This window comes from Pseudopodoces humilis, chromosome 28, assembly GCF_049639895.1.
Source record: "Pseudopodoces humilis isolate 2021_Gansu_Grassland_sample_001 chromosome 28, ASM4963989v1, whole genome shotgun sequence".
Lineage (NCBI taxonomy): Eukaryota > Metazoa > Chordata > Aves > Passeriformes > Paridae > Pseudopodoces > Pseudopodoces humilis.
The window spans coordinates 2,101,457-2,121,590 of NC_142227.1; the positions used below are offsets into that span (position 1 = coordinate 2,101,457).

The following is a 20,134-nucleotide window of genomic DNA, read 5'->3' on the forward strand; positions in this document are numbered from 1 at the left end:
GGATCGATGGGATTGATGGGATTGATGGGAACACGGGATGGGATCGATGGGATTGATGGGATTGATGGGATTGATGGGAACATGGGATGGGATTGATGGGGTTTATGGGATTGATGGGATTGATGGGAACACGGGATGGGATTGATGGGATCGATGGGATTGATGGGATTGATGGGAACACGGGATGGGATTGATGGGATCGATGGGATTGATGGGATTGATGGGAACACGGGATGGGCGCCGTGGCAGGAGGGAGGCGGGAGCCGGCGGGGGTGAATTTATTAGAAAATAAAATGTTTAATAAAAGAGCAGCTCCTGCTCCCTTCACAGCACGGGGGGGACGGGGACAGCGACCGGGGGTGACGGGGGGGGACAGCAGCAGCAGCAGCAGGAGGAGGAGGAGGAGGAGGAGGAGGAGGAGGAGGAGGAGGAAGAGGCTCCCCCTTCCCCGCCCGCCTCCATCCAGCGTTTCCAAGTTCACACAACCACGGGAGAAGCCCGGGGGGCACTCGGGGGGCTCCAGGAGCCGCTCAGGACCCCGCCAGGTAAATCCCTGCGGAGGAAAGGCCGGAAACATCGACCCCGAGCTTCGGGAAAGGGGTTTGGGGAGAGAGGAGGGGACCCCAGGGCCCCCCCGGGGATGGGGGAGAGCAGGGATGGGACCCTCTGGAAAGGGAGCTCAGCACCTCAGGGCCGTGGGGAGCAGGGAGGGACACCTGGGGACACTGGGGAAGGGACCCCCGAGCACCCCAAGGAGCAGGGAAAGGACCCTAAATACCCCAGGGAAGGGACCCTGAGCACCCCAAGGAGCAGGGAAAGGACCCCAAGTGGAAAAGGGACCCCCCAGCACCCCAAAATGCAGGGAAAGGACCCTAAATACCCCAGGGAAAGGATCCTGAGTGGAAAAGTGACCCCCCAGCACCCCAAAATGCAGCAAAAAGCCCCTAAATACCGCAGGGAAAGGACCCTGAGCAGCCCAAGGAGCAGGAAAAGGACCCCGAGTGGAAAAGGGACCCCCCAACACCCCAAAATGCAGGGAAAGGACCCTAAATACCACAGGGAAAGGACCCTGAGCACCCCAAGGAGCAGGGAAGGGACTCTGAGGGGGAAAGAGACCGCCGAGCACCCCGGGAATGGGAATCTGTGCACCCCAAAATGCAGTGAAAGGACCCTAAATACCCCAGGGAAGGGATCCTGAGTGGGAAAGGGACCCCCCAGCACCCCAAAATGCAGCAAAAAGCCCCTAAATACCACAGGAAAGGACCCTGAGCACCCCAAGGAGCAGGGAAATGCCCCCACACCCCCCAGGGAAAAGCCCCTAAATCCCCCCGGTTAGGGACCCCCTGCTCCCCCAGCACCCGGGGCACGGGGAGAGGACCCCGCACCCCCCACGGCTGTGGGGATGGGACCCCCGCCCCCCCGGCCCTACCTGTAGCAAATCTCTTCTTGACCAGCGACATTCGGTACCCGGCGCCCGCCAGCTCCACCTCCACCCCCGACAAGGTGCTGCCCTCGCTGCTGAACTGGGCGGCCACGGGACTGGGCTTACTGGGACCCCCCAGCGGCTCCCAGCTGGCCGAGAGCCGCCCGCAGCCTGGGGGGACAGCGCAGGGGTTGGGGAGGGGTCGCGACGCGGAGCCCCCCGGCCCCGTTTTCCACCCTCCCCGCCCCGGTCCTGCCCTCACCTCCCTGCCCCGGGGCACCGGGAACGTCCAGAAGCTTCCAGAGCAGCCGCTTCTCCTCCAGGTTCCTGCCGGGAAAAGGGGATGTCCTCGAGCCCATCCCTATCCGCAGCCCCAAAATCCATCCCCAGCTCCTCATCCTATCAGCATCCCCATTTCCCAGTTCAAGGTCCCCATTTCCCAGTTCAGGGTTCCCATTTCCCAGTCCAGCATCTCCATTTCCCAGTTCAGCATCCCCATTTCCCAGTTCAAGGTTCCCATTTCCCAGTTCAGAGTCCCCATTTCCCAGTCCAGCATCCCCATTTCCCAGTTCAGCATCCCCATTTCCCAGTTCAAGGTTCCCATTTCCCAGTTCAAGGTTCCCATTTCCCAGTCCAGCATCTCCATTTCCCAGTTCAGCATCCCCATTTCCCAGTTCAGCATCCCCATTTCCCAGTTCAAGGTTCCCATTTCCCAGTTCAAGGTTCCCATTTCCCAGTCCAGCGTCCCCATTTCCCAGTTCAAGGTTCCCATTTCCCAGTCCAGCATCCCCATTTCCCAGTTCAGCATCCCCATTTCCCAGTTCAGCATCCCCATTTCCCAGTTCAAAGTTTCCATTTCCCAGTCCAGCGTCTCCATTTCCCAGTCCAGCGTCCCCATTTCCCAGTTCAAGGTTCCCATTTCCCAGTTCAAGGTTCCCATTTCCCAGTCCAGCGTCCCCATTTCCCAGTTCAAGGTTCCCGTTTCCCAGTTCAAGGTTCCCATTTCCCAGTCCAGCATCTCCATTTCCCAGTTCAGCGTCTCCATTTCCCAGTCCAGCATCCCCATTTCCCAGTTCAAGGTTCCCATTTCCCAGTTCAGCATCCCCATTTCCCAGTTCAAAGTTTCCATTTCCCAGTCCAGCATCCCCATTTCCCAGTTCAAAGTTCCCATTTCCCAGTTCAGCATCCCCATTTCCCAGTTCAAGGTTCCCATTTCCCAGTTCAAGGTTCCCATTTCCCAGTTCAAGGTTCCCATTTCCCAGTCCAGCATCCCCATTTCCCAGTTCAAGGTTCCCATTTCCCAGTTCAAGGTTCCCATTTCCCAGTTCAAGGTTCCCATTTCCCAGTCCAGCGTCCCCATTTCCCAGTCCAGCATCCCCATTTCCCAGTTCAAAGTTCCCATTTCCCAGTTCAGCATCCCCATTTCCCAGTTCAAGGTTCCCGTTTCCCAGTTCAAAGTTTCCATTTCCCAGTCCAGCGTCCCCATTTCCCAGTTCAGCATCCCCATTTCCCAGTTCAAGGTTCCCATTTCCCAGTTCAAGGTTCCCATTTCCCAGTTCAAGGTTCCCATTTCCCAGTCCAGCGTCCCCATTTCCCAGTTCAGCATCCCCATTTCCCAGTTCAGCATCCCCATTTCCCAGTTCAAGGTTCCCATTTCCCAGTTCAGCATCCCCATTTCCCAGTTCAAGGTTCCCATTTCCCAGTTCAGCATCCCCATTTCCCAGTTCAGCATCCCCATTTCCCAGTTCAAAATTTCCATTTCCCAGTTCAAGGTTCCCATTTCCCAGTTCAAGGTTCCCATTTCCCAGTCCAGCATCCCCATTTCCCAGTTCAGCATCCCCATTTCCCAGTTCAGCATCCCCATTTCCCAGTTCAGCATCCCCATTTCCCAGTCCAGCATCCCCATTTCCCAGTTCAAGGTTCCCATTTCCCAGTTCAGCATCCCCATTTCCCAGTTCAGCATCCCCATTTCCCACCCGGGGCAGGTTCAGGACGTCGCTCCCGTGGTGAAGTTTGGGACCCCCAGTCCTGTGTCCCCCACCCTGGGGGAGTTTGGGGTCCCCGGCTTTGTGTCACCCACGCTGTGGAGGTCCAGACACCCCAAAACCCCCTCCCCACCCCAATCACCTCAGAGCCCCCAAACCCCTCCCCACCCTATGGGGTTTCAGACCCCCCCAAACCCCCTCCCCACCCCAATCACCTCAGACCCCCCAAACCCCCCTCTCCCACCTTACTGGGTTTCAGGCACCCCCCAAACCCCCCCTCCCCACATTATTGGGTTTCAGACCCCCCAAACCCCCCCTCTCCCACCTTATTGGGTTTCAGACCCCCCAAACCCCCCCTTTTCCCACCTTGTGGATGTCCAGACCCCCCAAACCCTCCACCCCAGTCACCTCAGACCCCCCAAACCCCCCTCCCCACATTATTGGGTTTCAGACCCCCCAAACCCCCCCTCTCCCACCTTGTGGATGTCCAGACCCCCCAAACCCCCCCTCTCCCACCTTATTGGGTTTCAGACCCCCCAAACCCCCCCTCTCCCACCTTGTGGATGTCCAGACACCCCCAAACCCCCCCTCCCCACATTATTGGGTTTCAGACCCCCCAAACCCCCCCTTTTCCCACCTTGTGGATGTTCAGACCCCCCAAACCCCCCCTCTCCCACCTTATTGGGTTTCAGACCCCCCAAACCCCCCCTCCCCACCTTGTGGATGTCCAGACCCCCCCCAAACCCTCCACCCCAATCACCTCAGACCCCCCAAACCCCCCTTCCCCCACCCTGCGGGGGGCCAGGCCCCCCCACACCCACCCCTCCCACCCCAATCGCTACGGAGACCACTCAAAACCCCCCCCCCCTCCCCACCCCACAGCCCCCTCCCCTCCGTGCCCCCGTTACCAGCAGGCGGGGGGCTGCAGCCGCAGGTTGCTCAGGGGTTCCTCGAGGGGCAGCAGGACGTGGACGTTGGCGAGGGGCACGGGCAGTGCCAGGGCCAGGGGGTTGTAGCCGTACTCCACGCTGACCCGCGTGGCCGTGGGCGCGCAGTCCCAGCGCACGCACAGCCGCAGCGGCGCCCAGCCGGGGCCCAGCCGCGAGAACTGCGCCACAGCACCGGGTTTGGGGGGTCCCCCGGTGGGTTTGGGGGGTCCCCGGGGTGGTTTGGGGGGTTTGGGGGATCCCCGAGGGGGTTTGGGGGGTCCCCGGGGGAGTTTGGAGGATCCCCGGGGTGGTGCAGGGGGTCCCCGGGTGGTTTGGGGGTCCCCCGGGAGGGTTTGGGGGGTCCCCGGGTGGGTTTGGGGGATCCCCGAGGGGGTTTGGGGGGTCCCCGAAGGGTTTTGGGGGGTCCTCGGGGGGGTTTTGGGGGGTCCCCGGGTGGTTTGAGGGTCCCCCGGGAGGGTTTGGGGGGTCCCCGGGGGGGTTTGGGGGATCCCCGAGGGGGTTTGGGAGGTCCCCAGGGGGGTTTGGGGGATCCCCGGGGGAGTTTGGAGGGTCCCCCGGGTGGTTCTGGGGGTCCCCCGGTGGTTTGGGGGGCCCCCCGGGGGGTTCAGGGGGTCCCCGGGTGGTTTGGGGGGTCCCCGGGTGGTTTGGGGGGTCCCCGGGGGGGTTTTGGGGGTCCCCGAGGGGGTTTGGGGGTCCGCCGGGAGGGTTTGGGGGTCCCCGGGGGGTTTTGGGGGTCCCCGGGGGGGTTTGGGGGTCCCCGAGGGGGTTTGGGTTGTTAGCAGAGTTAGAAATTCTGGGTTTATTGGTTTGTATTTTCTGGGGGTTCTGGGGTTTGTTCTCTGCCCAGCTTGTGGAAAAAACCAATCTGAATTCTTGGGAAGTGATTAGAGAATTTTTATCTCTGTTATCTCTTATCTAAACCTGTCTGGTTTGTGATTTTGTAGAAAGTTGGTTATATTGTACACTGTATTTTATATATATATATATATAATATAAAACATATATAATATACAATATATGTAATACATTATATTATATATAATATATAAATAATATAATATAATATAATATAATATAATATAATATAATATAATATAATATAATATAATATAATATAATATAATGTAATATAATATAATATAATATAATATAATATATTATATATATAATATATAATATAATATTATATATATAATAAATAATATAATATAATATATATAATATATAATATAATATAATATAATAAAATATAATATAATATAATATATAATATTATATTACATTATATTATTACATATTATATTATTACATATTACATTATATTTTATTATATTATTATATTATAGAATATAGAATATATGTAATATATATGATAATATAATATACAATAAGTATTATTAATATATAATATATATTATATATAATATATATCATATATCATATATCATATATTATAGATTAGATTATAGATTATAGATTATAGATTATATATTATATAATATAATATATAATATATAATACATAAAATATAATATATAATATATTATAATTAATAATTAATATATAATACATAATACATAATATATAATATATAATATATAGTATGTAATATATAATAAATAATATATAATAATATATAATATATGATAGCTAATAATTAATATATTTATTTTTTATATATATATATTAGAAAGTTGGTTAGCCTGCCAGCTGTGGATTTTAACCGCTCCTTCAAATCCCTCAAACAAAATTCCAACGCCCCTGAGGCGTGTTCACCCTAAAAATCACATCCAGACCTTCGCTTCCTTTGTCTTTCCCCTGGATTCCCCCTCACAGAATAAATCTGTGATTATAATTATAATAAAATTATAATCCAGAGGGAAAACCTCCCCTTCCTTCCTCCCTGGTGCTCTGAGCTCAAACCCTGCAGTGCACCCAGAAATTCTGTCAGAATTCAGAACCCTCCTGGCCGCGGGGCTGGAGGGAATAAGAAGAAAAGCACAATTTGATTTTTCCGGGGCTCACCTGGTACTTGAGCAGAGCCACGTTGTAGTAGGAGGCGGCCGGGCTCTGCTCCGCCTGTTTCTGCAGGTGCCCGGTCAGCGCTGCCATGTTCAGCCAGAAGTCCTTGGTGCTGGGGTCGCTCTGGGAGGGGTCGCTGGGGGCGCGGGGCAGCACGGGCTGGGCACCCCCAGGAGCTGGCAGCCCCCTAAACCAGCTCCAAAGCAGCTCCATGGGATGCCCAGACCGCTGGGATCCCCCAAAACTCATCGCTGCAATTCCCAGGCTGCCCAGAGCCCCAGGAACCCCAAAATCCCAAAACTCGGTTCCCCATCGCTGCAATTCCCAGGCTGCCCAGAGCCCCAGGAATCCCAAAATCCCAAAACTCGGTTCCCCATCGCTGCAATTCCCAGGACACCCAGACCCTCGGGAATCCCAAAATCCCAAAACTCGGTTCCTCATCGCTGCAATTCCCAGGACACTCAGACCCCCAGGAACCCCAAAATCCCAAAACTCGGCTCCTCATCGCTGCAATTCCCAGGACACTCAGATCCTCGGGAACCCCAAAATCCCAAAACTCGGTTCCTCATCGCTGCAATTCCCAGGACACTCAGATCCTCGGGAATCCCAAAATCCCAAAACTCGGCTCCTCATCGCTGCAATTCCCAGGACACTCAGACCCCCAGGAACCCCAAAATCCCAAAACTCGGCTCCTCATCGCTGCAATTCCCAGGACACTCAGATCCTCGGGAACCCCAAAATCCCAAAACTCGGCTCCTCATTGCTGCAATCCCCAGGACACTCAGATCCTCGGGAATCCCAAAATCCCAAAACTCGGTTCCCCCTCGCTGCAATCCCCAGGACACTCAGACCCTCGGGAATCCCAAAATCCCAAAACTCGGCTCCCCATCTCTGCATCCCTCAGCTCCAGAGGGCATCCCCAGGGGAGCAGGGACACTCCGTGCCCCAAAACCCGCCCCCATCACAGCATCCATCACTTCCCAAAACCCCTGTGCTCCCCGACACCCCAAAACCCGCCCCTATCTCTGCATCCATCACCTCCCGAGACCCCTGTGCCCCCCCGACAGCCCCTGCAGCCCCACAGCACTGCCCCCGCTCCCTCCCAGGCCGTCCCGCAGTGTCCCCGTGGTGTCCCCGCCGTGCCCCGAGATGTCCCGCCGTGTCCCGAAGTGTCCCCTCGCTGTCCTCGCCATGTCCCGAGGTGTCCCCGCCCTGTCCCGCGGTGTCCCCAGGTGTCCCCTCGGTGTCCCCGCCGTGTCCCCGCGGTATCCCCGAGGTGTCCCCGCCGTGTCACGAGGTGTCCCCTCGCTGTCCCCGCCGTGTCCCCGCGGTATCCCCGCCGTGTCCCCTCGCTGTCCCCGCGGTATCCCGAGGTGTCCCCTCGCTGTCCCCGCCGTGTCCCCTCGGTGTCCCCGCGATGTCCTCGCTGTGTCCCTTCCGCGTCCCCACCGTGTCCCCGTGGTATCCCCGCCGTGCCCCGAGATGTCCTGCCGTGTCCCGAAGTGTCCCCGCGGTATCCCCGCCGTGTCCCGGGGTGTCCCCGCCATGTCCCGAAGTGTCCCCGCGGTATCCCCGCGGTGTCCCCGCGGTGTCCCCGCGGTATCCCCGAGGTGTCCCCGCCGTGTCCCCTCGCTGTCCCCGCGGTATCCCCGCCGTGTCCCGGGGTGTCCCCGCCATGTCCCGAAGTGTCCCCGCGGTATCCCCGCGGTGTCCCCAGCTGTCCCCTCGCAGTCCCGCGGTGTCCCCAGGTGTCCCCGCACCTGTAGAGCAGCTCGGCGTTGGGCAGGAACTGCTCGATGGCTCCGGCGTTGAGGAGCCTGAAGCTGAGCACGGGCGGCGCCGCGGGGCCGCTGAACACGCGCACGATGCCGGCGGGGAAGGACATGGTCAGCTCCCCCGTCACCTTCACCAGGCAGCTGCCGGGGACACGCCGGGGGTCAGGGGAGGGGTCCCAGCCGATCCACGGGACCCCCTCGGGACCCCCCCCCCCCCACCCCGTACCTGTCGGAGTCGCGCCCCTTGAAATAGGCGTGCACGTACTCGGTGAAGGCGGTGGCCACGGGCAGCGCGTCCTGCGAGCCCAGCACCACCGGGCTGGGACCCCGCGACAGCCCTGGGGAGGGGGCAGAGGGGTCAGGGCAGGGCTGGGACCCCCCCGGAACCCTCCCCAAATCCCCCCCGGCACGCACCGAGAGCCGGCGGGGCCACGGAGAAGAAGCCGCGCTCGCCCAGGCTGGCGGGGGCCGAGTGAGAGGGGCCGCAGCTCCAGGAGGGAGAGGGGCTCAGCGAGCGCGACTGCGGAGGAAAGGCGGGATGGGGTGGGGGTCTGCAGCGCACACCCCTGAATCCTGCACCCCTGAATCCCGCATCCCTGAATCCTGCATCCCTGAATCCTGCATCCCTGAATTCCTGAATCCCGCATCACTGAATTCCTGAATCCCGCATCCCTGAATCCCGCATCCCTGAATCCCGCATCCCTGAATCCTGCATCCCTGAATCCCGCATCCCTGAATTCCTGAATCCCGCATCCCTGAATTCCTGAATCCCGCATCCCTGAATCCCGCATCCCTGAATCCCGCATCCCTGAATCCTGCATCCCTGAATCCTGCATCCCTGAATCCTGCATCCCTGAATTCCTGAATCCTGCATCCCTGAATTCCTGAATCCCGCATCCCTGAATCCTGCATCCCTGAATCCCGCATCCCTCAATTCCTGAATCCTGCACCCCTGGAATTCCTGAATTCTGCATCCTTGAATTCCTGAATTCTGCGTCCGTGAATGGGGGACCATTCCCGCATGCCTGGGTACCCCTGTATCCCCAAAATCCTGCACCCCTGAATTCCCACATCCTATATCCCCGAATTCCCAAATCCTGCACCTCCTGAACTTCCAAACTCTGTATCCCTGCATCCCGCATCCCCCAAATTCCCACATCCCCCAAATTCCCACATCCCTGCACCCCCAAATCCCCACCCCCCTCGCCCCTTCCCCTCTCCATCACCCATCTCCCCCTTATCCCTCCCCAGGGAATCCTCTCCCAGCGCCCCCTTTCCCGCCGCTGCCATTCCCAAACTGGGAGCGCTGGGAAGCCGCGGCGTGGCTGCCCGCCCCTCCCGGGGGTCCCCGAGCCCCCAGCCCGAGGCTCCCCGTGTCCCCCCATCCCGGGGGTCCCCGCACACCCATCCCGGGGTCCCCACGCCCCCCATCCCGGGGTCCCCGCACCCCCTTCCCGGGGGTCCCCGCACACCCATCCCGGGGTCCCCGCACACCCATCCCGGGGTCCCCACGCCCCCCATCCCGGGGTCCCCGCACACCCATCCCAGGGTCCCCGCGCCCCCCATCCCGGGGGTCCCCGCACCCCCAGCCCGAGGTTCCCCGTGTCCCCCCCATCCCGGGGGTCCCCGCACACCCATCCCGGGGGTCCCCGCACACCCATCCCGGGGTCCCCGCACACCCATCCCGGGGGTCCCCGCCCCTCCCGGGGGTCCCCGCACCCCCAGCCCGGGGGTCCCCGCACCAGGTCGCTGTTGCTGCCCGGCCCGGCCGGCGGCCGCTTGGAGCGGGAGCGGCGCGGGGGGGCCACGAGAGGAACGTCCCGGGGGGCAGCGCTGGGCCAGGAGGGGACACAATCTGGGGGGGAGCACGAACGGGGGGGTGAGGGGGGAGCCCCCCGATACGGCAGGACCCCCCCCCCCGGGATCCAGGATCTCCCCTCGGGGATCCAGGACCCTCCCCAGGGATCCAGGACACAGTTCAGGGGAAGGGGGGCAGATTTAGGGATGGGGGGGCAGGGTCACGGGAAATGGGGGGCAGAGTTGGGGGTTATGGGGGGCAGAGTTTGGGGTTATGGGGGGCAGATTTCGGGGTTATGAGGGGCAGATTTTGGGGTTATGGGGGGCAGAGTTTGGGGTTATGGGGGGCAGAGTTTGGGGTTATGGGGGGCAGAGTTGGGGGTTATGAGGGGCAGATTTTGGGGTTATGGGGGGCAGAGTTTTGGGGTTATGAGGGGGCAGATTTTGGGGTTATGAGGGGCAGATTTTGGGGTTATGAGGGGCAGATTTGGGGGTTATGGGGGGCAGAGTTTGGGGTTATGGGGGGCAGAGTTTGGGGTTATGGGGGGCAGATTTCGGGGTTATGGGGGGCAGAGTTGGGGGTTATGGGGGGCAGATTTCGGGGTTATGGGGGGCAGAGTTGGGGGTTATGGGGGGCAGATTTCGGGGTTATGTGGGGCAGATTTCGGGGTTATGGGGGGCAGATTTCAGGGTTATGGGGGGCAGATTTCGGGGTCATGTGGGGCAGCTCCCCACGCCACTCACCCGGCTCCGACTGCAAGGGGGGGGTCCCGGCCGTGCCCCCCTCGCTCAGCCTCGCCCCCGCCCCTTGGCAGCCCCACGGGGAGGGGCTGGAGGACTCCCCCCCGCTCGGGGGGGCCGGCGAGGAGGATGAGGAGGAGGCCGAGTTGGAGGAAGGACGCGTCAGGGGGGGCTGCTCCCCAGCGGGGCTGCGGGGTCTGCCCCAGGCCGGGGGCTCCCCGAAGGGATCCGGCGAGGGGGCTTCTCTCGGGGCGCTGAGGCAGCGGCCGCGACCCCGGGGCGCGGCCCCCGCGTCCCCCCAGAGCCCCTCGGCTCCGGGGCCGCTGAAAACGGCGAAGTTGGGGGGCTCGGGGAGGCGGCCGGAGGGGCTGCGGGGCCGGGGGGCCCAGGAGCTGCTGGCGGGGGGCGGCTCCGCTTTGGGGCCGGGGCTCTGCGGCGTTCCCGGCTGCGGGGTCCAGGGCCGGGAGTCCGGGGAGGGTCCGGGCGCGGGGTGAGAGGGCGAGTCCAGCCCCGAGTCCTCCACGTTCTCCGGGGATGAGGAGGAGAAGGGTGACGAGGATGAGGTGAGGACGTAGGAGCGGGGGGCTGCGGGACAGCCCCGGTCAGAGCACGGCCCCCTCCCCACCGCCGTGGGGGTCCCATCCCGGCCCCCCAAATCCTCACCCGGGAATTCCTCTGCTTCCAACGCCGACTCCAGGGGAGGCCCGAAGAGAGCGGCCGAGGGTGGCGTGTCCTGGGGGGGCTTCCTGGGGCCGCTGGGACAGCGACAAAGAGGGGGGGGTGGCTCAGAGCCCACCCGGGACCCCCCCCAAGGGTGGGGGGTGACCACCCCATGGCACCCCAATCCCTGCCTGTCCCCTACCTGTGCAGCTGCGCCGCCGGGAGACCCCTCCCCGTGCTGTCACCTGCGGGGAGAGGGGACACTGCACTGCACCCCCGCTCCTCCCAAAAAAATGCGCCCCCCCAAATCCGCAGGACCCCCCAGGCCAGCCTCACCCGCGGCCGGTGTCCCCTCGGGCTCCGTGTCACCCGAGGCTGGCGTCAGGGATGGCGTGTGTCCTGCGGAGGGATGTCACCGTGAGGGGACACGGAGCCACCGGGTGGCTCGGGAAAGGTGGGGAGGCTGAAGGGGTCGGCAAGTGGACAGGGAATGGGGCTCAGAGGGGGTGGCACTGTCCCCAGGGGGGCTCAGGGAGGGTGGCACTGTCCCCAGGGGGGCTCAGGGAGGGTGGCACTGTCCCCAGGGGGGCTCAGGGAGGATGTGATGTCCCCAGGGATTTGGTCTAAGGAAGGGTGGCATTGTCCCTGAGGAATGGAGCTCAGGGAGGGTGGCACTGTCCTCAAGGAAAGGGGCTCAGGAATGATGTGATGTCCCCAAGGAGTGGCTTTCAAGAAGGGTGGCATTGTCCCCAAGGAATGAGGCTCAGGAATGATGTGATGTCCCCAAAGAAGGGGTCTCAGGGAGGACACGATGTCCCCAAGGAATGGAGCTCGGGATTGCTGTGATGTCCCCAAGGAATGAGGCTCAGGAAGGACACGGTGTCCCCAAGGAGCTCGGGAATGCTGTGATGTCCCCAAGCCTCGCTGCCACCTCCCCGGTGCCACTTACGTGACGCCTGCCTCCTGACGGTGCCCTGCAAGAGAAGGGGACAGGGATGAGGCGATCCCGGGAGTCCCGGGGGTCCCCGCGGCCCCCCCAGGCTCACCCCGACACCGGGGGCCAGGATGAGATTTCCCACGGTGGCCTTGAGCTGCTCCACGGCGGCCTCGGCGCTGCCGGGCGCTTCCCGCGGCTGCACCGGTTTGATGTGCACGTAAAATTTCCGCGGCTCGTCCTCGTCGTAGTCGGAATCGCTGGAGGAACACCCGGCATTCTCCGCCTCGCCTGAGCCCCCGTCAAGGAAATTCCCGCTTGGAATTCTCCTTGGATTCCCCCCCCCAAAAAATTCCCTTGGTTTTCCCGGCTCCGTGGTAAGGATACTGCGGGCGATGTCCGGGCGCACGGTGAATCCGTCCTCGTCCACCTCCGGGCAGCCCTGCGGGGACACGCTGGGACATTCCCGGTGCTCCCGGTTTGGGAACGGCAGCGCCGGGGTGGGGGGCGCCGGGACACTTACCAGCTCGTTATCCGGAGATTCCCTAGGGAATGACAGCCGCACGTCAGGCGGGGGAGAGGGGAAAGGGTGTGGGATGCAGGGATGGGGGAATTTGGGGATGCAGGAATTTGGGGATGCAAGGATGGGGGAATTCGGGGATGGGGGAATTCAGGGATGCGGGAATTCGGGGATGGGGGAATTCGGGGATGGGGGAATTCAGGGATGGGGGAATTCGGGGATGCAGGGATATTGGATGATGGGATGCAAGGATCCAGGGATGCAGGAATGTGGGAATGGCAGGATGCAGGGATGCAGGGATGCAGGGATGCAGGAATTCAGGGATGCAGGGATGTGGAAAAGCGGGGATGCCGGGATGAGAGAATGAATGTGGGAATGCTGGGATGCAGGAACGCCAGGATTCGGGATTGCAGGAATGCTGGGATGCGGGAATTGCCAAGATGTGGGAATTGCCAGGATGCAGGAATGCTGGGATGCAGGAATCTGGGAATTCTGGGATGCAGGAACGCCAGGATTCAGGCTCTTACACAGCATCACGCTCCCGCTCCTTACGGCTCAATCCCGGGATCCGGAACGCTTTGCTCCGGCTCCTCTTGGGTCCTGCGAAAAACGGGATCGGGGTGAGGAGGAGCCTCCGCAGCCCCCGGAATTCCCAGCTGGATGCAGACGTACTTGCCTTCCTGCGCTGGAGCCAGCCGGTACTCATCGAAATCCAACGCTCCTGCCATGGAGAGCGGGATCAGCCCGGGATCAGCCGGGATCAGCCCGGGATCAGCCGGGATCAGCCCAGGATCAGCCGGGATCAGCCCGGGATCAGCCGGGATCAGCCCGGGATCAGCCCGGGATCAGCTGGGATCAGCTGGGATCAGCCCGGGATCAGCTGGGATCAGCTGGGATCAGCCCGGGATCAGCCGGGATCAGCCGGGATCAGCCCGGGATCAGCCAGGATCAGCCAGGATCAGCCCAGGATCAGCCCGGGATCAGCCCGGGATCAGCCGGGATCAGATGGGATCAGCCCAGGATCAGCCGGGATCAGCCCGGGATCAGCCGGGATCAGATGGGATCAGCCGGGATCAGCCGGGATCAGCTGGGATCAGCGGGGATCAGCCCAGGATCAGCCGGGATCAGCCCGGGATCAGCCCGGGATCAGCCGGGATCAGCCAAGATCACCCAGGATCAGCCGGGATCAGCCGGGATCAGCCGGAATCAGCCTGGGATCAGATGGGATCAGCCGGGATCAGCCGGGATCAGCCCGGGATCAGCTGGGATCAGCGGGGATCAGATGGGATCAGCCCGGGATCAGATGGGATCAGCCGGGATCAGCCCGGGATCAGCGGGGATCAGCCGGGATCAGCCGGGATCAGCTGGGATCAGCTGGGATCAGCCGGGATCAGCCCGGGATCAGCCCGGGATCAGATGGGATCAGCCGGGATCAGGGATCCATCCCTGCCCAGGTGCGACCCCCCCAGCCTCACCTGGCCGCTCCCTCCCCGTGCCTTTGCTCTCGGCAAACCTCCGGAGCAGCATCTCCGTGCCGATGTTCTCCACGTTCTGCTTGAACTCCTCGTGGACCTGGGGGGAGAAGGAAGGGAAAGGCGCCTGGAATAAGGAGGGAAAATGGGAATGGGGAGGGGCTCACTCACCTGGGGACTCACCTGGCCGATCTGGACGTGGGTGTCCTCCACGGAGTGGGAGTAGGAGCCGATGAGCCCCTTCATGTGCCGCAGGTGGGCTTCTTCCACCTCCTGGAAGCGCTGGAGCGGGGAAAAATGGGAGGTCAGGACAGGGGGATATCCCCAGGGATCGGCAGGTGGGCAGGGAAGGGGGTTTGGGAGGGGTGGGATGGCCCCAGGTGGGATTTCCCCATCCCATCGATGCCCATCTCTTCCCAAATCCCATCAATTCCCATCTCTTCCCAAATCCCATCAATACCATCCCTTTCCCAAATCCCATCAATGCCATCCCTGCCCAAATCCCATTGCTGCCCATCCCTTTCCCAAATCCCTTTCCCAATTCCCATCGCTGCCCATCACTTTCCCCATCCCATCCCTTTCCAATTCCCATCCCTTTCCCCATCCCTTTCCCAATTCCCAGTTCCATTTCCCCATCCCTTTCCCAATTCCCATTTCCCTTTCCCCATCCCTTTCCCAATTCCCATTTCCCCATCCCTTTCCCATTTCCATTTCCCCATCCCTTTCCCATTTCCCTTTCCCCATCCCTTTCCCATTTCCCTTTCCCCATCCCTTTCCCAATTCCCATTTCCATTTCCCCATCCCTTTCCCAATTCCATTTCCCCATCCCTTTCCCAATTCCCATCCCTTTCCCCATCCCTTTCCCAATTCCCATTTCCATTTCCCCATCCCTTTCCCAATTCCATTTCCCCATCCCTTTCCCAATTCCCATTTCCCTTTCCCCATCCCTTTCCCAATTCCCATTTCCATTTCCCCATCCCTTTCCCAATTCCCAGTTCCCTTTCCCCACCCCTCTCCCCACGCTGCCAGCGCTGCCCACCATGGCCGAGTCCAGCATGCGCTGCTCGAAGTCGGCGCGGGCCGCGTTGTATTTGTCCACCGCCCTCCGCAGCGCCTCGCCCGCCTTCCGCGACTTCAGCTCCGCCTGTGCCAGCAGCCGGGGACAGCCGGGACACGGGGGACAGCCAGGGACCAGCCAGGGGACAGGGGACATCCAGGGGAATGACAGGGATCATCAGGAACAGGACAGGAACCATCCAGGGGACAGCCAGGACACGGGGGACAGCCAGGGACCATCCAGGGGACAGCGGGAGAATGACAGGGATCGTCAGGGACCATCCAGGGACCAGCCAGGGGACAGGGGACATCCAGGGGAATGACAGGGATCATCAGGAACAGGACAGGAACCATCCAGGGGACAGCCAGGACACGGGGGACAGCCGGGACAATGACAGAGATCATCAGGAATGGGACAGGAACCACCCAGGGGGAAGAGGAACCATCCGGGATTTTGATGAGGATTGTTGGGGCGGGGACAAGGAATCATCCACGAGAATGACAGGGATCATCAGGGAGGGGACAGGGACCATCCTGGAGAATCAGTGACCATCAGGAAAGGGACAGAGACCATTCAGGGGGGACAGGGACCACCCATGAGGAAAACAGGAGCCATCAGGAAGGGGCTAGGGACCTCCTAGGAGGGGACAGGGACACCAGGGAGGGGACAGGGACACCAGGGAGGGGACAGGGACACCAGGGAGGGGACAGGGACACCCTGGGAGGGGACAGGGACACCAGGGAGGGGACAGGGACACAACGGAGGGGACAGGGACACCAGGGAGGGGACAGGGACACAACGGAGGGGACAGGGACACCAGGGAGGGGACAGGGACACCCTGGGAGGGGACAGGAACACAAGGGAGGGGACAGGGACACCAGGGAGGGGACAGGGACACCAGGGAGGGGACAGGGACACCAGGGAGGGGACAGGGATCGCTGTGGGACAACAGGACCATGCAGGGAGGCTCAAGAACCACCAAGAAAGAGGAACAAGAACCACCACAAGGAGACCACTGAAGGGGACTCCGGGACCATCGGGGAAGGGACAGGCGGCAGGAACCACCCAGGGACCACCGAGGGCAGGGGGTGACGGGGACACCGGGGGCTGTCACCTTGTCGATCTCCTTCTGGCTGGTGCCCTCCTTGCGCAGCCGCTCGTACTCCTGGCACTTGCTGTGGTAGCTCTCCTTGGACTTGGGCAGCAGCTGGGCCACGCCGTGCAGGAGCTGCACGGCCTCCAGCGTCCCCGCCACCTCCTCCTTGGACTGCGGGGGGACAGCGGCGTGGGGCCGGGCGGGCTGGGGACAGCACCGAGGGGACGAGGACGGGAGGGGGGACAGCGCTACCTTCTTGTGCACCCGGCCCTGCTCCTCGCCGTAGCGCGAGATCTCCTTGATGAGGTCGTGCAGCTTCTTCATCAGCTCCAGGTGGCACAGGGCCAGCTTGTCCGAGGAGATGCGGAAAACCTCCCAGAGAGGAGCGAAAGTCCTGCTCGGGGAGGTGGGAGAGGGTCACCAAAAGGGTCACCGGGGTCCCCAAAACCGCCTGGAGGAGCCCCAAACCGCCGTACCCCAGCTGGGTCCCGTTCGTGGCCATCTTGGACAGCTTCACCATGGCCTTGGCGTAGTTCTCCTCGATGGCAGCCCTGGGGATGGCGGGGAGAGGGATTTGGGATGGAGACAGAGTTTTGGGGACCCTCCTCAGGGTTTTGGGGACCTCCCTAGGGTTTTGGGGACCTCCCTAGGGTTTTGGGGACCCTCCTCAGGGTTTTGGGGACCCTCCTCAGGGTTTTGGGAACCCTCCTCAGGGTTTTGGGGACCCCCTCAGGGTTTTGGGGACCCTCCTCAGGGTTTTGGGACCCTCCCCCAGGGTTTTGAGGACCTCCCCAGGGTTTTGGGGACCCCCTCAGGGTTTTGGGGACCCTCCCCAGGGTTTTGGGGACCCTCCCCGGGGTTTTGGGGACCTTCCCCGGGGTTTTGGGGACTCTCCCAGGGTTTTGGGGACCTTCCCCGGGGTTTTGGGGACCCTCCTCAGGGTTTTGGGGACCCTCCCAGGGGTTTTGGGGACCCTCCCCGGGGTTTTGGGGACCTTCCCCGGGGTTTTGGGGACTCTCCCAGGGTTTTGGGGACCCTCCCCGGGGTTTTGGGGACTCTCCCAGGGTTTTGGGGACCCCCTCAGGGTTTTGGGGACCCTCCCCAGGGTTTTGGGGACCTTCCCCGGGGTTTTGGGGACCCTCCCAGGGTTTTGGGGACCCCCCCCGGGTACCTCTCCCGGACGAAGTCAGCGAGCTCCTTGGTGGAGATCTGCCCGTGCTTCATGTTGTGGTAGAGGACGTCGAAGCCGTGGTTCTTCTCTCCCTGCCAGGGGACCCCCCCCTCAAATCCCAAATCCCAAGGGACCCCCTTTTCCCCGGGAGCATCGGGAGCACCGGGATCAGCGTTTGGAGGGGCCCAAACCCCCCCGGGATGGGGGTGCCGAGCCCCCCACCCCTGCCCAGAGCCGGCCCCGGGTGCTCCCCAGGAAGGGCTGGGGACCCCCCCCCCGAACGCCCCCGGGGTTATTTTGGGTGCTGCCCCCCCCCGCACCCCCCCGCACCCCCAAAACGGCTTCACCTCAGCCCCCCTCCCCCCACCACCAGCCGCCCAGGGGAAACTGAGGCAGGAGGAAGAGGAACGACCCAGATGAACCAGGAAGCGCCGGCCACGCCACTTCCCCCTCCCCCCCCCCGGGCTGGGGACCCCCACGGAGGAGGGGGACAGCGATGGGAGACCCCCACACCTCCCCCCCGCCATGCCTCCCACCCCCCAATTAATTAATTAACAGCACTAACGAAGGTGCCAGGCCTTCCCCCAAGGGTGCGGGGGTCTCTGAGGGTGGGGGGCACCCAAGGGTGGGGGGGGTCCCGGCTTACCCAGAAGTGCTCGGTGAAATAGGACATCTTGGAGGGGGGGGTGGGGACCCCGCAGCTCAACTCGCGGTGCCCTGGGGAGATGGGGGAGGGGACACCGGGGGGGTCCGGGGGGGGCCCAGCAGGGTCGCACCCCCCCCCCCCTCCTTACCGGTTTTCCGGGGAAAACGCAACCCCGTGGCCATGGAAACCGCACCCCGACCCCTCCCGCCCCGCCTGCGACCCCTCCCCAAGGTGTGCGGGGTACCGGGGGGGGCTCCGGGGGGGCCCCCGGGGCGGCGCTGGGCCCGACACCAGATACGCGGATCAATAATAAATGAGCGGCTGCTGCGTGCGGTGGCGGCTGCTCCCACACCCGGCCCTGCCCGTGCCCCCCCCCCCCGGCCCCCCAAAACCCCCCCGGGCCCCCCCAGGAACCCCCGCCCTACAGAAAAAAAATTTAAAAATCAAAATGTCCCCAACCCCCCGCGCCGCCCCCCCCCCCAAATTTACCGTGCTGGGGGGGTCCCCAAGCAGGGCAGCTCCCCCAAAGCTCACCGGGGGGACCCCTGGATGGGCCCCCAAACCCCAGGGGGGGCCCCCCACCCCCCCCGGCCCCGCTCCCCATCGCGCACCGGAGAAAAACAGGAAACCCCAAAAATTCGCGCCTGGTTGGCGCCAGCGGGGGAGCCCCCCCCGACTCACCCTGGGCTGTTTCGGGGTTCGCGGGGCCCCCCCGAGCATCCTCGGCGTGCCGGGGGTCTGCAGGGGTTAAAGGGGGGGTCAGGGCAGGCTGCAGCCCCCCCAAAACCCGCTCCGAGCCCTCCCCGCCCCCCCCGGGCTCAGCCACCTGTGTCAGGAGCGGGGCGGGCTCAGCGCGGCCCCCCCACTTCAACCCGGGCAAATTTGGGGTGGGGGGAAAAGCTGGGAGGGGTCGCGGAGCCCCTCGGGACCCCCCAGCCCCGCCGGTCCCGGGCGGCCGCGAGCGACACGAACGCGCCACCGGCCAAAGTCCCCGCCGGTGGCCACCGAGTCCCCGAGCGGGACGGGGGGTGCGGGGTGGGGGGGGCTGCGGCAGGACCCTCCCCCTCCTTCACCCTCCCCGCGCCCCAAAACCGGGCGGTTCGGGCCAGCCGCAGCCGTGACCTTCAGCGGGGCGCGGGGGGCGCGGGGGGACCCCCCGAGGGATGCGGGAGAACCGGAGGAGGCGGGGGAGGGGGGGGCCGGGGCGGGGAGGGGGGGCGGGGGGGGGTACCCGCCCCCCAAAACCACCCCGGGAAGGGGAGGCCCCGGGGGGGGTCGGGGCGTGCACCCCAAAAAACACGAAAAGGAGGGAAAGCGCTGAAGCGTTCCCTGCACCTGCATGGGCGGGAGGCGGCGGGAGGCGGCGGGAGGGGGGGGGGGGGGCCCGCCCGCAGCACCGGGAGCCGGGACCGCGGCCAGCGGGGGCTGCACCGGTTCACCGGGGCTTTATGAACGGCGGGAGCCGTGTACAGCGAGGGGAGCGGGGGGGAGATCTCCGGTACGGCCGGGATGGGGGGGACGCGGGGCTGCACTCCCCGCACCCCGGTGATGCTGCGGGGGCGGCGGGGGGGAACTCGCGCGGGAACGGCGGGGCCGGGGGGGCTGCGCGGCGGGGCCGGGGCGGGGGGGACTCGGAGGCGGGACCCCTGTGCGGGGCCGGGGGTCGGTGCCCGCTCCGGGGAGGACGCGGGACTCACCTGCGGGGCCGCCGCCGCCCCCGCCCCGCTCCGCTGCCGCCGCCGCCCCGGGGCCCCGCCGGGACCGCGCCGGGGGCGGGGGTGGCCACGCCCCCTCCCGCCGAGCCGCGCTCCCATTGGCCAGCGCGCCCGGCAGCGGTGACCGCAGCCAGCGGCCGCCGCCTCCCATTGGCCGAGGCGCCGCCGCG

General features: G+C 62.7%; 1 protein-coding gene across 4 annotated transcripts; it reads right to left on the reverse strand.

Annotated features, from left to right (window-relative positions):
- Positions 1–338: 338 nt before the first annotated feature.
- FCHO1 (FCH and mu domain containing endocytic adaptor 1) lies at positions 339–19,964 on the reverse strand. Of its 4 annotated transcripts, none has more exons than XM_088067829.1 (29): positions 19,947–19,964; positions 18,931–18,987; positions 18,250–18,320; positions 17,604–17,695; positions 16,909–16,983; positions 16,685–16,826; positions 16,451–16,603; positions 15,319–15,423; positions 14,463–14,561; positions 14,283–14,379; positions 13,484–13,528; positions 13,335–13,407; positions 12,811–12,832; positions 12,675–12,729; positions 12,400–12,578; positions 12,303–12,327; positions 11,690–11,752; positions 11,556–11,598; positions 11,357–11,448; positions 10,697–11,278; positions 9,898–10,010; positions 8,570–8,675; positions 8,382–8,493; positions 8,141–8,296; positions 6,384–6,516; positions 4,317–4,516; positions 1,686–1,750; positions 1,430–1,594; positions 339–553 (listed from the first exon to the last, which is right to left on the reverse strand). In XM_088067829.1, exons 3-29 carry the CDS (start codon positions 18,274–18,276, stop codon positions 531–533), a joined length of 3,042 nt encoding a protein of 1,013 aa, XP_087923955.1. In that variant the 5' UTR covers positions 18,277–18,320; positions 18,931–18,987; positions 19,947–19,964; the 3' UTR covers positions 339–530. The 4 variants fall into 4 exon arrangements, with proteins under 4 accessions (XP_087923955.1, XP_087923956.1, XP_087923954.1 ...); XM_088067830.1 differs by having other exon boundaries at positions 8,141–8,230; positions 17,604–17,740; XM_088067828.1 differs by having other exon boundaries at positions 17,604–17,740.
- Positions 19,965–20,134: the final 170 nt, after the last annotated feature.

Bases quoted from the DNA above. Each gene is read 5' to 3' on its own strand.
- FCHO1 (XM_088067828.1), bottom strand. From the start codon at position 18,276: ATGTCCTATTTCACCGAGCACTTCTGG. The intron at 11,449-11,555 runs GTAGGGGACAGG...TCGCTGTCCCAG, and splicing joins CCGGCGGCGCAGCTGCACAG to CGGCCCCAGGAAGCCCCCCC. The intron at 8,494-8,569 runs GTGCGTGCCGGG...CCCCCTCCCCAG, and splicing joins CGTGGCCCCGCCGGCTCTCG to GGCTGTCGCGGGGTCCCAGC.